This window comes from Carcharodon carcharias, chromosome 13, assembly GCF_017639515.1.
Source record: "Carcharodon carcharias isolate sCarCar2 chromosome 13, sCarCar2.pri, whole genome shotgun sequence".
NCBI classification, from domain to species: Eukaryota; Metazoa; Chordata; class Chondrichthyes; order Lamniformes; family Lamnidae; genus Carcharodon; species Carcharodon carcharias.
In genome coordinates this window covers 70764262-70778839 of record NC_054479.1, presented here as the reverse complement: position 1 = coordinate 70778839, position 14578 = coordinate 70764262, and the positions used below count along the sequence as shown (strand labels likewise).

General features: G+C 44.7%; 1 protein-coding gene across 6 annotated transcripts in view; it reads right to left on the bottom strand.

Moving 5' to 3' along the window:
* Positions 1-13765, bottom strand: part of smpd4 (sphingomyelin phosphodiesterase 4) — a 72880-nt gene extending 59115 nt beyond the window's left edge. For all 6 annotated transcript variants that reach the window (XM_041202736.1, XM_041202735.1, XM_041202737.1 and 3 more), the window contains exons 1-4: positions 13587-13765; positions 11416-11502; positions 10617-10759; positions 7485-7560 (exon numbers count right to left, since the gene is read on the bottom strand). In XM_041202736.1, coding sequence (XP_041058670.1) covers positions 7485-7560; positions 10617-10759; positions 11416-11502; positions 13587-13754 — 474 coding nt within the window. In that variant the 5' untranslated portion in view covers positions 13755-13765. The remainder of the gene's footprint in view (positions 1-7484; positions 7561-10616; positions 10760-11415; positions 11503-13586) is intronic.
* Between the last annotated feature and the right edge of the window lie 813 nt (positions 13766-14578).

The window sequence follows — 14578 nt, the reverse complement described above, 5'->3', positions numbered from 1 at the left end:
TTTGAATGCAGAGGCTGGTGGGGTGATAAGTGAGGACAAGGGGGACCCTATCATGGTTCCGGGAAGGAGAGGAAGGTGTGAGGGCGGTTGCACAGGAGATGGGCCGGTCATGGTTCAGGGCCCTGTCAACCACCGTGGGTGGAAAACCTTGGTTAAAGAAGAAGGAAGACACGTCAGAGGAACTGTTTTGGAAAGTGGCATCAGCAGAACAGATGCGACAGAGGCGAAGGAACTGAGAGAACGGGATGGAATCCTTACAGAAAGGGGGAGTGAGGAGCTGTAGTCGAGGTAGTTGTGGGAGTCGGTAGGCTTGTAATGAATATTGGTGGACAGTCCATCACCAGAAATTGAGACTGAGAGGTCAAGGAAGGGAAGGGAAGTATCAGTGATGGACTATGTGAAAATGATGGAGGGGTGGAAATTGGAAGCAAAATTAATTAACTTTTCCAGATCCAGATGAGAACATGAAGCGGCACCAAAGCAGTCACTGATGTACTGGAGAAAGAGTTGTGGGAGGGGGCCGGAGTAGGACTGGAACAAGGAATGTTCCACATACCCCATAAAGAGACAGGCATAACTGAGGCCCATGCGGGTACCCATAGCCACACCTTTTATTTGGAGGAAGAGAGACGAGTTTAAGGAGAAATTGTTCAGTGTGAGAACAAGTTCAACCAGACGGAGGAGAGTAGTGATGGATGGGGATTGTTCGGGCCTCTGTTCGAGGAAGGAGCGGAGAGCCTTCAGACCATCCTGGTGGGGGACGGAGGTGTGGAGGGATTGGATGTCCATGGTGAAGAGGTGGTGGTTGGGGCCAGGGAACTGGAAATTGTTGATATGATGTAGGGCGAGAGGAATCGCGAATGTAGGTGGGAAGTGACTGGACAAGGGGAAAGAGAATAGAGTCAAGATAGAAAGAAATGAGTTCTGTGGGGCAGGAACAGGCTGACACACTCAGTCTGCCAGGACAGTCCTCTTTGTGGATTTTGGGTGGGAGGTAGAAGCGGGGTGTCTGAGGCTGGGAGACTATGAGGTTGGAAGCTGTGGAAGGAAATCTCCAGAGGAGATGAGGTCAGTGACAGTCCTGGAAACAATGGCTTGATGTTCAGTGGTGGGGGTCATGGTCCAGGGGGAGGTAGGAGGAAGTGTCTGCGAGTTGACGCTCAGCCTCTGCAAGGTAGAGGTCAGTGCGCCAGGCAACAACAGCACCACCCTTGTCAGCGGCCTTGATGACAAAGTTAGGGTTGGACCTGAGAGAATGGAATGCGGCAAGTTGAGAGAGAGACAGGTTAGAGTGGGTGAGAGGAACAGAGAAATTGAGGCGACTGATGTCACGCCGACAGTTCTCAATGAAAAGATTAAGAGCAGGTAAAAATCCAGAGGGAGGGGTCCAGGTGGAGGGAGAATATTGGAGGCAGGCAAAAGGATCTGTTGAATGGGGAGAGGACTCCTGCCCAAAGAAGTGAGGACATAGACGAAGGCGGCGGAAGAAGAGTTCAGCATCGTGCCGAGCCCGAAATTCATTGAGGTGAGGGCGTAAGGGTATGTCAAAGCCAAAGTGGACAATGGGGGTCATGTGACTTTCCCTTTCCCCTCCCCCTGCAGCTGGGAGAACCAGTTATACTGTCATGCGGAGCTGCAAAGCAGTCTGTCATTTTCCATCTATCAAGTAGCAGCTCAGGAAAGGGGTTCCATCCAGGGTTGAATGCCTGGCCCCGATCTATCCTGTTTCTACTAGAAAATTCTAAACTTCTATACCATTGCCTACAGGACTAATTCATCTCTGCATGCTTATCCCATCGTGGAGGTCATGTCTACTGGAAAAGCAGCATCAGTTTTCAACCTGTTAACCTCTGTGAAGGAATACCTCATTGGACTCCAATTCTGGACACATGTGAAACAATAATTCTTTATTGTGTGGCCTTCGCACTGTTAAGTCTTTTTCTCTATATCTCGCTTATTGTGTGAAAGCACAGGGGCTACGTAGCGACATCCCCTCCCGCATTTTGCGAAAAAACTAACCCTCTGAGTTCACCCTATCTCGAGTTTGCTCCGGGGTTATTTATAGAAATTGGATTACACCAAAACTGAGGGGTTGGGAAAAACACCACTGCTTATAAAGGGGGAAATCAAAATCAAAACACCTTTTTGCTTACAAATGGATAGAGAGGGGAGAAATCAGGGCTGTTTAAATTAAACCCTCTCCTGTCCACAACAAGCAGGAACCTTAATGTTACACAAATTATAAAACATATGGACATAAGACAAAAATGGCCATAAGAGTAGACAAGAGATCTCTGCAAATGAAGATGGTGTGTAAATGCAGCAATCACAGCAAAGGCTTTTTAAAGCTATGTTAAAAGATCATTAAGTGAAGAATAGTGCAAGGACACTACACAGCAGATTCATTTTGATTCTCAGCTCATGGCAAAACTCCCAAATGATTATTTTGCATCAGTATATACTTCTGTTGATGATGCTTTAGTTCCAGATGAGGGCTGTCCAGTACTACCTGTTCTTTTAACGCTGTTTAGTAATGTCATTTAGGATAGACCAGGGAAACTCAATGCCTAGATAATATCTATAAATGCTGATTAAGGAGATGGGACAGGTACACTGTGAGCCTCTGCCCGTATCTTCAAATAGCTCAATAGAGTTAGGGATAGTTCCTTTTGACTAGAAGCTAGCTCACGTAATTCCTATTTTCAGAAAAAGGATCAGGTCAGAACCAGAGAACTACAGGCCTATCAACCTGACATCCATTATTAGGAAGATCCTAGAAAAGATGAGATGCCTTTTATAATCACTGGGCCATTAGAAATTCCCAACACAGCATCTGAAAGATAAGCCATGTCTAATAAACATGGTAGTTTTTTTATGAAGTCACTAGGGTAGAGGATGAGGGAATTTGTCTATCAAAGGCTTTCTAAGGGTACAGATAAGTTTCCTCATAATAGGTTACTTCACTAGATAGAATTGTGTGTTGTCAGTAAAAATTTGAAATGCTTATTAGGAATTTACTCCAATGTCACAGTTAAAAAGTTATATTGTAGTTAACAGGTGTGGTCCATCCTGAAGACATATCAGGCTGTAACTTGCTAGCTCTCCAGTGTCAGATTTGGAGGCACCCCAAAGATGCGCTGATGAACCCCTCTCAGAACTTCAAAGATAAAGGTTTGCAGGGCAATTGCCCAGAAGTTCAAACTTCCTCTGGGCAATTGCCCTGCTCTGGGAACCGTCTGAAAATGCAATTTAAATCGCAAACTTTGGATGGTTCCGGCTGTGTTACACAAATCGTCACTAAGAAAAAGAAGAATCAAAACCACTTCTAACTTCTGTGTAACTATTGTAAAGACAGACTGTGCAACTCCTAAACCTCCACAGGACACCCCCAACTCCACATACACCTCTGACTACCCCCACAACAGGGTGTTTCCCATCCTGCTTTGCAACTCCCCATGGGATTCCCCACAGCCTGACTCGATCTGTCCCCCCACCAAGGCCTGAAGCTGCTACCCAACCCCACACCCCTCCCCCCGCCATCCTGACCAGACCTCACCACCCTGACCTCCGACACCACCTCCCCCCGCCATCTCAACCAAACCTCACCCCTCCGCGACCTAGGACACCTCCCCACCCACTGTCCTGACCAGACCTTACTGCTCCCCCGATGTCTCCTCCCCCCGCCATCTCAACCAGGCCTTACCACCCCCCCCCCCCCCCCCCCCCCCCCCCCCCCCCCACCCCGGTCACCCCCCGCCCACAACACCAACACCTCACCACCACCCCACCCCCTGCCCTTTTGACCTCCGGCACCACACCCTGCCACCTCAACTCCGGCATTTTGTGACAAGGAGTCATGTAATTATAGTACTTTTTACGATCTGTAGTGAAATCTTGTTCTTATTCAGTCATGGGATGTGGGCATCGCTGGCTGGGCCAGCATTTATTGCCCATCCCTAGTTGCCCTTGAAAAGCTAATGGCGAACTGCCTTCTTGAACTGCGGCAGTCTATATGGTGTAGGTACAACCACAATGCTGTTAGGAAAGGGGTTCCAGGATCTAGGCCCAGCGACAGTGAAGGAATGGCGATACATTTCCAAGTTAGGATGATGAGTGACTTAGAGGGGAACTTCCAGGTGGTGGTGTTCCCATGTCTGATGATCTTGTCCTTCTAGATGGTAGCGGTCATGGGTTTGGAAGGTGCTGTCTGAGGAGCCTTGATGAATTCCTGCAGTGCATCTTGTAGATGGTACACATTGCTGCTACTGTGCGTCAGTGGTGGAGGGAGTGAATGTTTGTGGGTGCGGTGCCAATCAAGCAGACTGCTTTGTCCTGGATGATGTCAAGCTTCTTGAGTGTTGTTGGAGCTGCACTCAACCAGGCAAGTGGAGAGTACTCCATCACACTCCTGACTTGTGCCTTGTAGATGGTGGACAGGCTTTGGAGAGTCAGGAAGTGAGTTACTCACCGCACGATTCCTAGTCTCTGACCTGCTCTTGTAGCCACAGTATTTATGTGGCTAGTCCAGTTCAGTTTCTGGTCAATGATAACCCCCCAGGATGTTGATAGTGGGGGATTCAGTGATGGTAATGCCATTGAACATCAAAGGGCAATGGCTGGATTCTCTATTGTTGGAGATGGTCATTGTGAGGTGTGAATGTTATTTGCCACTTGTCAGCCCAAACCTAGATTTTATCCTGGTCTTGCTGCATTTGGACATGAACTGCAAATGCAAACGCTTCCAAGCCATTTCAAATAGATGGAAATATTAGTTTTCCCTTTGTTTACCTTCTATTACCATCAAGACCAACGCATTTGTATCTAATCACCAAAGCGACCTCAGCATTTCAGCATTCAATGCAGTTAATGCATGTAGTACAGGGTGAAGTCCATGCCAGAACATGACCTTGGTGGATTATGTACAGTGCCTCACAAACTATTTTCTAATGTCACTCTATTTTAACTCACCACCATCTTCCCAAGAGCAATCAGGGGTGGACAAGGCTGGCCTTGCCAGCGATACCTACAAACATTCGTTCATGGGTTGTGAAGAAAAGCTTTAAAATTAATGTGACCCCAGACGCCAGCAATAAAGCAGCATTGCAACATTCATTATGCTATTGTTAAAGCTCACACATTATAGATCAACATATGATCATAGATCATATAAATACAAAAGTGTTTTTTAAGGTAATTGTAAACATGTTATTTTATACACTCATGGAAGCTTTAGCCAAGCTCTCCTTATTCCATAGTGACAGAAGACTCAATGGAAGTCCTCTCTCCCCAACCCAAACAGATGCACTTCTTCCCATCCTGCTCATCCCATATATGCACTTAGCAGTCCCTCTTCTCAAACCCAATCCTCTTCACTCATCCCCTCCCTCCCCACTCAGCCCCTTCCTTCACCCCTCACCTAGACCCACTCACTCATCCCCTCTCTCTTCCTCAGCCCCTTCACCAAACCACACCTGGATTTCTCCACTTTGCCTGGACTTGGTTCCGCCTCACTGCCGCTGCCCCTACTGTCAGAGGGCGGCTGCAGCTCCTCCTCAGTGGCTCCTGTCACAATGAAATACATGCACTAGTCATAAGAAAGAGCAGCCGTTACTAATTGGGGAAAGGTTGGCGAATTATTCTTAAGTGTATACGGTTAAAAGAAAGACTCGCTCCAGATTCCTCCTTTACTCAGAATGACCAACGCATTATAACGCGCACTGCCAAGGAAGGGCATATCACTTCCTTGGGACAGGAACCAAGGACCACAGCCTCTTCTTTCACTGGGTTGCTCCGGGGTCCACAGTAGGCCAAAGCCAGAGGTGCTGCAAAGAGGCAACTGTGACCAAGTGTGGGATACGGCAGAGGCTACAGCCGGCTGAAATCTCCTCCCCACATCCCTCCTCTCCAGGCTGGAGCCAGAACCTGAAGCCAAGTGGCAGGCTGCGGTTGAGTCAGGGCTGAGTCACTCCATCAGTAATGGGACCTTAGATGGTGGCAGATTAAAAAGAGAGGGGCTGAGTGACAGTTCCCCTGGGCCAGGAAGACGTCGGAAAAAATTTTAAAAGGGCAACTTTCTGTGATGCAAAATTTGGAATTCTGCCAAACCATGGAAATTTCTCATCCCTGAATGGTACATGGATGTTTAGTTCAGATAAATGTAGTGTCATGTATGCTGTTAGGACCAACACAGTATACACTTACTTGAAGGAAACAATACTGAATGGGGTTGAGAGAGATGATCTTGATGCCCTATACACTGAAGGTTCATGACCACTGTAGAGAAATCATAGCTAAAGCTAAAGGTATGTGTTGTATTGATAGAATTATTCAGTAAAAGTCAAAAGACAGCATTTTGACTCTGTACAGATTACTGATCAGACCAAATCTCAAGTACAAAGTTCAGTTTTGGTCCCCCAACATGGTGAGTGATATTGTGGTCTCAAAGACGGCCCAGAGGAGACTTACGAGAATAATTCCAACTTTAAGAAACTTAGCTACTCAGACAGGCTCAAGGACCTCAATCTATTTACTTTGTAGATTGATAGGTGACCAGACAGAGTTGCATACAGTAATGAAAGGGCTGTATAGTCTCCCTATCGATAGATTATTCCAGTTTAACAGATTGGGGAAGAGCAGGGTCATGAGTTTAAACTATGAAAGTAGGAACAGATGGGAAGTTGGGGGACTCTTCTTTTCCCAGAGAACACAATGCTAGCTGGTGCTGATTCTCTGCCTTCGAGGAAGCAGGATTGGTTCCTGACTGGGGCAGAGATCATATCATATAGAAAGTCAGTGTAAAAACACTTGACCCACATGATCTCCTGGACTGGCTTCAATTGGCTCAGCACAGAGGGGAATTTCCCCTGAGTATCTTTTCCCTTATGCCCTGCTTTTTTGCCTCTCGTAGAAGATTACACAGCTGTAAAGGCGGGTGAGAAGTCATGGGGTTGGGGTGCGTACCAGCATGGTTGGTCTTTTCCTGCCCATCAATTTCCCTTGGCGCCTGTCTTCATCTTTGAGCCGAGAGAATGGTTGTTATAGACTGTTCAAATGTGGGCAGGATTGTCTAGCCTAATCGCTTTTAAAAAATTAATTTTTGGAATGTGCTGCCATTACATACCAAGTTGCTGGTGAATGAACATTCTTCTTGAACTGCTGCACACCTTGTGATGATGGGGCTCCCACTGATGGCTTTAGGTGAAGTGTTCCTGGATTTTGACCTGATAGTGATGATGGATACCTTCATGTGGTATCCGTACAAGTACAGTTCAGTTGATCTTTTGGTGGAAGCTCGGGCCTCCTGGTCCTCACAGCTCATAATGACACCAACTGCATATTCTTATTCTGTAATGTACATCATCCTGCCTGACATGGTTACTATATAATCATTTAGAATGTTATAATGTATTTAAATAATGTTATCAATCTGCACCTGAACATATTATGAGTCAGCAGAATCATCCACTGTAGTTCTCCATACTTACAGGAAGATAAGAGATTGGGAATTCATACTTATAATCTTCAGCATGGAGTTTATAAACTAACTTCATCATTGGGCCACTGTTAAACACAAGAAAAAATGAGGAAATTGTCATTAATGTCAAACAGGCACTGAGATAGTGGAGAGTTTAAAAAAAAAACTTGCATTAATATAACTGGGAGCTTGCTATGTGCAATTGGCTGCAGTGTTTCCTGCATTATAACAGTGAACACTTCAAAAGTACTTAACTGGCTGTAAAACACTTTTGAGATGTGCAGTGGTAGTGAACAGCGCTATATAAATGCACGTCTTTCTTTCTCCCAGTGCCCTTCACAACCATAGGATAATCCAGAAGTCAATTAAGTATTTTTGAAATGTCACTGCTGCAAAGTAGGAAAACAGCAGCCAATTTGTGCACAACAAGCTCCACAAACAGCAATGAGATAATGATCTTGTTGAACTGTGAATTGTGGCGAGAAGCCAAATATTTAATAGGGTTCAGGTCACAGAATCAAAAGATTCACATCCATGATATGGAGTACTCCCAAAGACAATGTGTAAGGTCCCAGCATCTGTTCTTCAGTAAGTGCCAATATCTTGAGGACAGAAGGGGAGAAGATTGTTATAAAATTAGTTTTCTTCCAATGTGTCAGTTGTTACTCAAGTGAATATTCCTGCCAAACAAATCTGCATAAAAATCTGCCATTTTGTCTCTGAACTTTTTGGATTCATTCCTTAAAGTGAAGCATACAGCATGACAAGTTTACAAAGACAGTTTGCATTATAAATGGGAATTTATAAACGAAATATACAAGTAAGGGTAGTGTGACTTTAAAACCAGCTCTGAGTTACACTTACGCACCCTGGTCCACAATTGGTCTCACTCACTATGGGGGAAATATTCAGCATCTGACTGGAGAGAGAAGGATGAGTGATCAATAAAGGATCACCAAATTACCACCACACTAACACATTGTGGATACAAGGGAGGTTAATCAGGTCTATGATTAATTGTTTCCATACTCCAATTCGAACACAATGTATTTGAAAGATGGGCTTGCCTGAGTGGTCAACTTATTGAGAATAAGCTACTCAGTAACTTGCTGTGACTGAGAAAACCTATCAGATCAGTCAGAACTGATCATCTCCTCTTCAGATGCTGAATGAACTGTGGGTTTCTTGTGGTTGCATGTGTTTAACGTGGAACAGTTTGCCAATTGCTATCTTCTGTTTTGACGATCTATGTTTTTGTCTTTAGTATTTCATTCTATCCCTTATGGATAATTTACAGCCTGCCTCTTCCTTGTTGCCTAAAGTCTCTGACCCCTGTCCCAACAGCTCACATAACTTCATGCGAGATGTTGCTTCTCCACTATAGAAACATCTGGTCTATGATCCCTCTGGTTGCACATCGCCTGAAAGACTGGGAAAGGCCTCTCTCTCTCTCTCGCAGCAGCAGTTTAACACTGCCATGAGCAGGAAGAGAATAGGAACAATACAAAGTATTGCTCAATGTTAAACTTTAACTTTTGATGGACACAAGATAGAAGCAAACAGTAAACAGCATCTGAAAGCATAGTTCATAAAGTTTTAACATGAAGTGTCAATATAACCACAATCTTGTGTAATACATCTTTCACTGATTTTCAAACTCAAAAATATTCTCAATGAAGATGAGAATCATGTACCCAACATAAACATTAAAAAAACTATGGTGCTTTCATATACATTTTCTCTCTCCACAGATGCTGCCAGAGCTTTTCCAGCATTTTCTTTTATTCTGATTTCCAGCCTCCACAGTATTGTGTTCTTGATTTTATAAACACTATACTTAATAAAATTATGCAGAGGCTACTAGAAGATTCAGTCTGAGTCATGTTGAGCACTATGGGGTCCCAGAGTGCAACAAGCTGTCTTAAATCCACCAAAAGAATGGTGAGGGGGAAAAGGAGATTTTTGAAGGTGGAGTGATTTAGATGGCTGTTTTGATGACAAGTTGGTGAAGAAAGAGACCAGAAGTCAATCTTTACTCAGTTTTCAATTAATCCAAAGTGAAACATTACAAATGTATAGCTTCTAACTCGACAACCCACCAACACCAGTGTCAATAAGTGTGTCTCTATATATGTCCCCAAGTAATTATCTAATGAATGCCCTCCATCTGCATATCTTTAATTTATACAATTAACAGGCTGGAATGGGCAGAAGGGGAAATTAATGATCAATCTCATTTTGCCCCAGTGAATCAAATCAATGTCCCCTGACATACACAGCCTCAGAATAAGGAACACGAAGCTGATTAACACACTGATCTTCAGCTAGTATTGTTTTCTACATTGCAACAGACCCTCCCTCCCTAACAGCACTGTGGATGTAGCTACACACATGGACTGCAGCAGCTCACCACCACCTTCTCAAGCTCAATCAGGTGTGGGTAATAAATGCTGGCCTGGCCAGTGATGCCCACATTCTGTGAAAGAATTTAAAATATCTACACTTCAAAAGCATTTAATTGGCTATAATGCACTTTGGCTTTGTGAAAGTCACTATTGAAATGCAAGCTTTTCCTTATTTAGTGGCTTTTATCTACATGTTATCAGAAAAGCAAGTTAACACAGGCTATTATATCAAATATTCTTTCCACCTAGCTTGAACAAGCACTCCCAGGTCAGGTACAGCTGTACTGATAATGTGGTGGTGTCCCTATGCTGCTTGAGGCTCACCTTTAGAGAAACGATCTATTTATCACACTAACCATGGTGCTTTTGATCAAGAACGACAATGTGTAGATACTTCGACATTGTATACTTGTATCCCTAAGGAGTTGAGGTCAGCATTCCATTGCATTCTCACAGAGAGAAGACATTCACTTCCTCAATCTGGGGGCTAAAGGGACATTGAGGAAGGAGGGATGATTTGACAAATCAAAGGTAAGAGTTGAGCTCAAGCTGTGCAGAGATCACTAACCTACAGTGCTGCTGCTTTAACCTCCTGCTGTTGCAGGAATCAGGTCACACTAATCAAGAAGTTAGAGAAATAGGCAGCACACAAGGAAGGTTAACTGCTTTAGTTTAGTTTGGGAGTTAGTCTCCAGCTCTATCCTACCCTGTTGAGAAGAAATCGAGAACTGCCATACCTGGGATCCAAGAAATCAACCACAGCAGCATATTCAGTTGGACTTGCTCGACCTTGCAAATACCGTATGTTCCAACCGGGAACACTTCCATCTTGGTTACCAAACACGCTCTCCATCAGCCAGGGGAAAATCAAATGGAGCTCCTGGAAGCAAATGTAAAGCAGGTTCACAAAGCAGTTCAATAACAAAACGCTGCTAAAAAGGCTAAAGATATACTTTAAAATAAGGCTCCTCCGACAGGGAAACGCATAAGAACATCACGGATGGGAGCAGGAGGTGGCCATTTGACCCATCGAACCTACACTGCCATTCAACAGGATCAGGGCTGATCTTCTAAGTCAACTCCACCTACCCGCACTATCCTCATATCGTTAATACCCAAAAATCTATCCCTCTGTCTTGAATATGCTCAAAAGCTGAGCATCCACAGCTCTCTGGGTTGAAGAATTCCAAGGATTCACAACACATTGAGTGAAGAAATTTATCCTCATCTGCCTTAAATGGTTGACACTCATTGCGAGTCCATCCATCCATTGTTGTGGGCTTGATCATTCTCCATCCTTACCATTAGTTCTCAGCAAGTTCAGCAAAGAGGGTACTACAACAGACCACAGCTGCCAGAAGGGATGTGTGCTTATGGCCTGGTGGGGGCAGGGTTAGTGGAAGTGTGGATCAGGTCCAACTATTTCCCCATGATGGAATAGGCTTGTCATTAAAAGCTAAAGTGTGGTGAAACTAGTGGAAAAGTCATTGACAGTTGGCACTAAAGAGAAACAAAGTTAACACAGTGGCTTCATACCTTGGGAGAATAATCTTCTATCGCTTTGGACAATTCATGGCATCTTTGAAATTGAGGTTTGTTCGCACCATCTGCTTTAAGAAGAGCCTGTAAAAAGACAATACTTCTATTCCTTCACTTTCTGTTTTAGAAAGGGGTCTTAACCCTGAATATAACCAGAAACTGGAGTGTAAAAAGCTCAGTGCGAGAGAAATTCAGTAGTGAGATGTTTCAAAGGAACCAAAGAGCATAAGAGAAATTAATTCCAGAAAATTACAACACAATGAAACGAAAAGCTTTGGGTACAAGTAGCGAGAAATCAGATGTTATAGACTAGAAACACAGAATGATCACAGTATACAAGGAGGCCATTCAGCTCAGAGTCCTTCTGGATCTCTGAAAAAGCAATACGGCCACTCCCCTTCCTTTCTCTAGAACCAGATTTATTTTTCTAGACCTGTCTCATTACTACCAGCATTTACATTGCACCACCATTGCTTTTGTGATTTGGATCACTCCTGGCCCTCCCTCCACACCATAACAGTATTTCCCTTTTGCTCTTTACCTGCCACCCTCCCAACTACATTATCCTGGCTCTTCACTGGTTTAAAAGCAGCTGATTTCCAACATTTTCGAATTCTGATCATTGTCCTGACGTTAACTCTGTGCCTCTCTCCACAGATACTACCAGACCTCAGAGTCACAGAGTTATACAGCACAGAAACAGGCCCTTTGGCACATCCTGTCTTTGCTGGCCATCAAGCACCTATCTATTCTAATCCCATTTTCCAGCACTTGGCCAGTAGCCCTGTATGCAATGGCGTTTCAAGTGCTCATCCAAATGCTTCTTAAATGTTGTGAGGATTCCTGCCTCTACCACCCCCTCTGGCAGTATGTTCCAGATTCCAACCACCCTCTGGATGAAATTTTTTTTCTCAAATCCCCTCTAAGCCTCCTGCTCCTTATCTTAAATCTATGACCTCTGGTTATTGACACCTCCGCTAAGGGGAAAAGTTTCTTCCAATCTACCCTATCTATGCCTCTCAATTTTGTATACCTCTATCAAGTTCCGCCCTCAGCCTTCTCTGCTCCAAGGAAAACAATCCTAGCCTATCCAGTATCTCTTCATAGCTAAAACACTCCAGCCAGGCAATATCCTGGTGAATTTCCTCTGGACCCTCTCCAGTGAAATCACATCCCTCCTATAGTGTGACAACTGGAATTGTAAACAGTATTCCAGGTGTGGCTTAACTAGCGTTTTATACAGCTCCAACATAACTTCCCTGCTCTTATATTCTATGCCTCGGCTAATAAATCCCATATGCCTTCTTAAACACCTTATCTACTTGTGCTGCTGCCTTCAGGGATCTATGAACATGTACACCAAGGTCTCTCTGATCCTCTGTACTTCCTGGGGTCCTACCATTCATTAGTATTCCCTTGCTGTGTTAGTCCTCCCAAAATGCATCATCTCACACTTCTCAGGATTAAATTCCATTTGCCACTGCTCTGTCCATTTTACCAGCCCATCTATATTGCCCTGTAATCTAAGGCTTTCCTCCTCACTATTTGCAACATCACCAATTTTTGAGTTATCTGCAAACCTACTAATCATACCTCCTATATTCACATCTAAAATTATTAATGCACACAACAAACAGCAAGGGTCCCAGCACCAATCTCTGCAGTACACCACATGTCACAAGCTTCCAATCGCAAAAACAACCTTTGACCATCACCCTCTGCCTCCTGTCACTAAGCCAATTTTGGATCCAATTTGCCAAATTGCCCTGGATTCCATGGGCTCTTACATTCTTGACCAATCTCCCTTGCGGGACCTTGTCAAAAGCCTTATTGAAGTCCATGTGGACTACATCAACTATACTACCCTCATCTACACAACTAATCACCTCCTTGAAAAATGCAATCAAAGTTGTTAGACATGATTCCCCCCTGACAAAGCTATGCTGACTATCCCTGATTAATCCCTGCCTCTCCAAATGGAGATTAATCCTGACCCTCAGAAATTTTTCCCAATAGTTTCCGTACCAGTTTAGTATTTGTTTTTAATTTCAGATTTCCAGTATCCTCAGTGTTTTGACATTGAATTCAGTTGACACGGATATAAATCGTTTACAATCTGAGGGCGGAGTATTTAAACAAGGGCTCAGTGAGTAGACCAGCACACTCACCAGCAGGTAGCTAGGCTGCTGCATGGGCAGGGCCGCCATGGTCTCCCCACAGGACCGGACGCGCTCTACCAAGCAACCACACAGCTTCGCCTGCCAGAGCCCAGCGCCGCTCGCCAGCTTTAATCCACCGCGCCGACTCTCGTCATCAAACTGCGACAAAAACAACATCACATGACACAGACTGAGAATCCGGATTGGAGGAAAGGGAGAATGTGGACGAACTGACGGTTGAAGGGGAGAGAGAATGGGAGAGGATATAAGAGAGAGAGATTGTGATTGGTGAAGAGGGGAATGGGTATGAAAGGAGTTGCTGATTGGGGGAGAGGGTAAGAGCCGAGGGACAGGCGAGCGTGGCGATAGAGAACTGCTGATTGGACCACACTGGAGTTGAGCCAGCTGCTGATTGGATGGTGCTTGGCCGGAGCCGGCTGCTGATTGGATCCGACCCGTTTAGCGAGCGCTACCGATTGGTTGAAGCTGGGTTGGGGAGAGTTGCTGATTGGGTGGATAAAGCGCGGGCTCGAGCGGCTCGGGGAAAAGGGGAATGAGGTAACGGTGGTGATCTGGTACTGTGGTGAAAAGCTATGCAGTGGTAATGAGGGAGTTCGCCTCAGCACTCTGAGCAAGCTGGTAGTGTGGTAACTACAGGCCAGGAGCAGAGTGGGGGGTGGGGATGGTTGGTGTAGTCAAGCATTATGCCGAGTGTCTAAGATGGTGAAGGACCATCTCAGAACAATAGGGCTGAGGTATAAATTGTTTACTCCTAGTGTAATGAGGTGACTTTATACAGTAAATAACTATAGGTGTTTCCTGCCAGTGTAGTAAAAATTGTAAGATGAAATGCAGCGTCCCTCCCAAAGAGCTGGTAATTCAGCAACTGCCCTGTGTAGTGATAGGGAGGAGATAGAGGGGTTTGTATCATTAGCAGTTAGTGTAAATGACAAACATGAAAACCTAGAGGGGAAATGCCCATCTTGAACATACAAAATTCC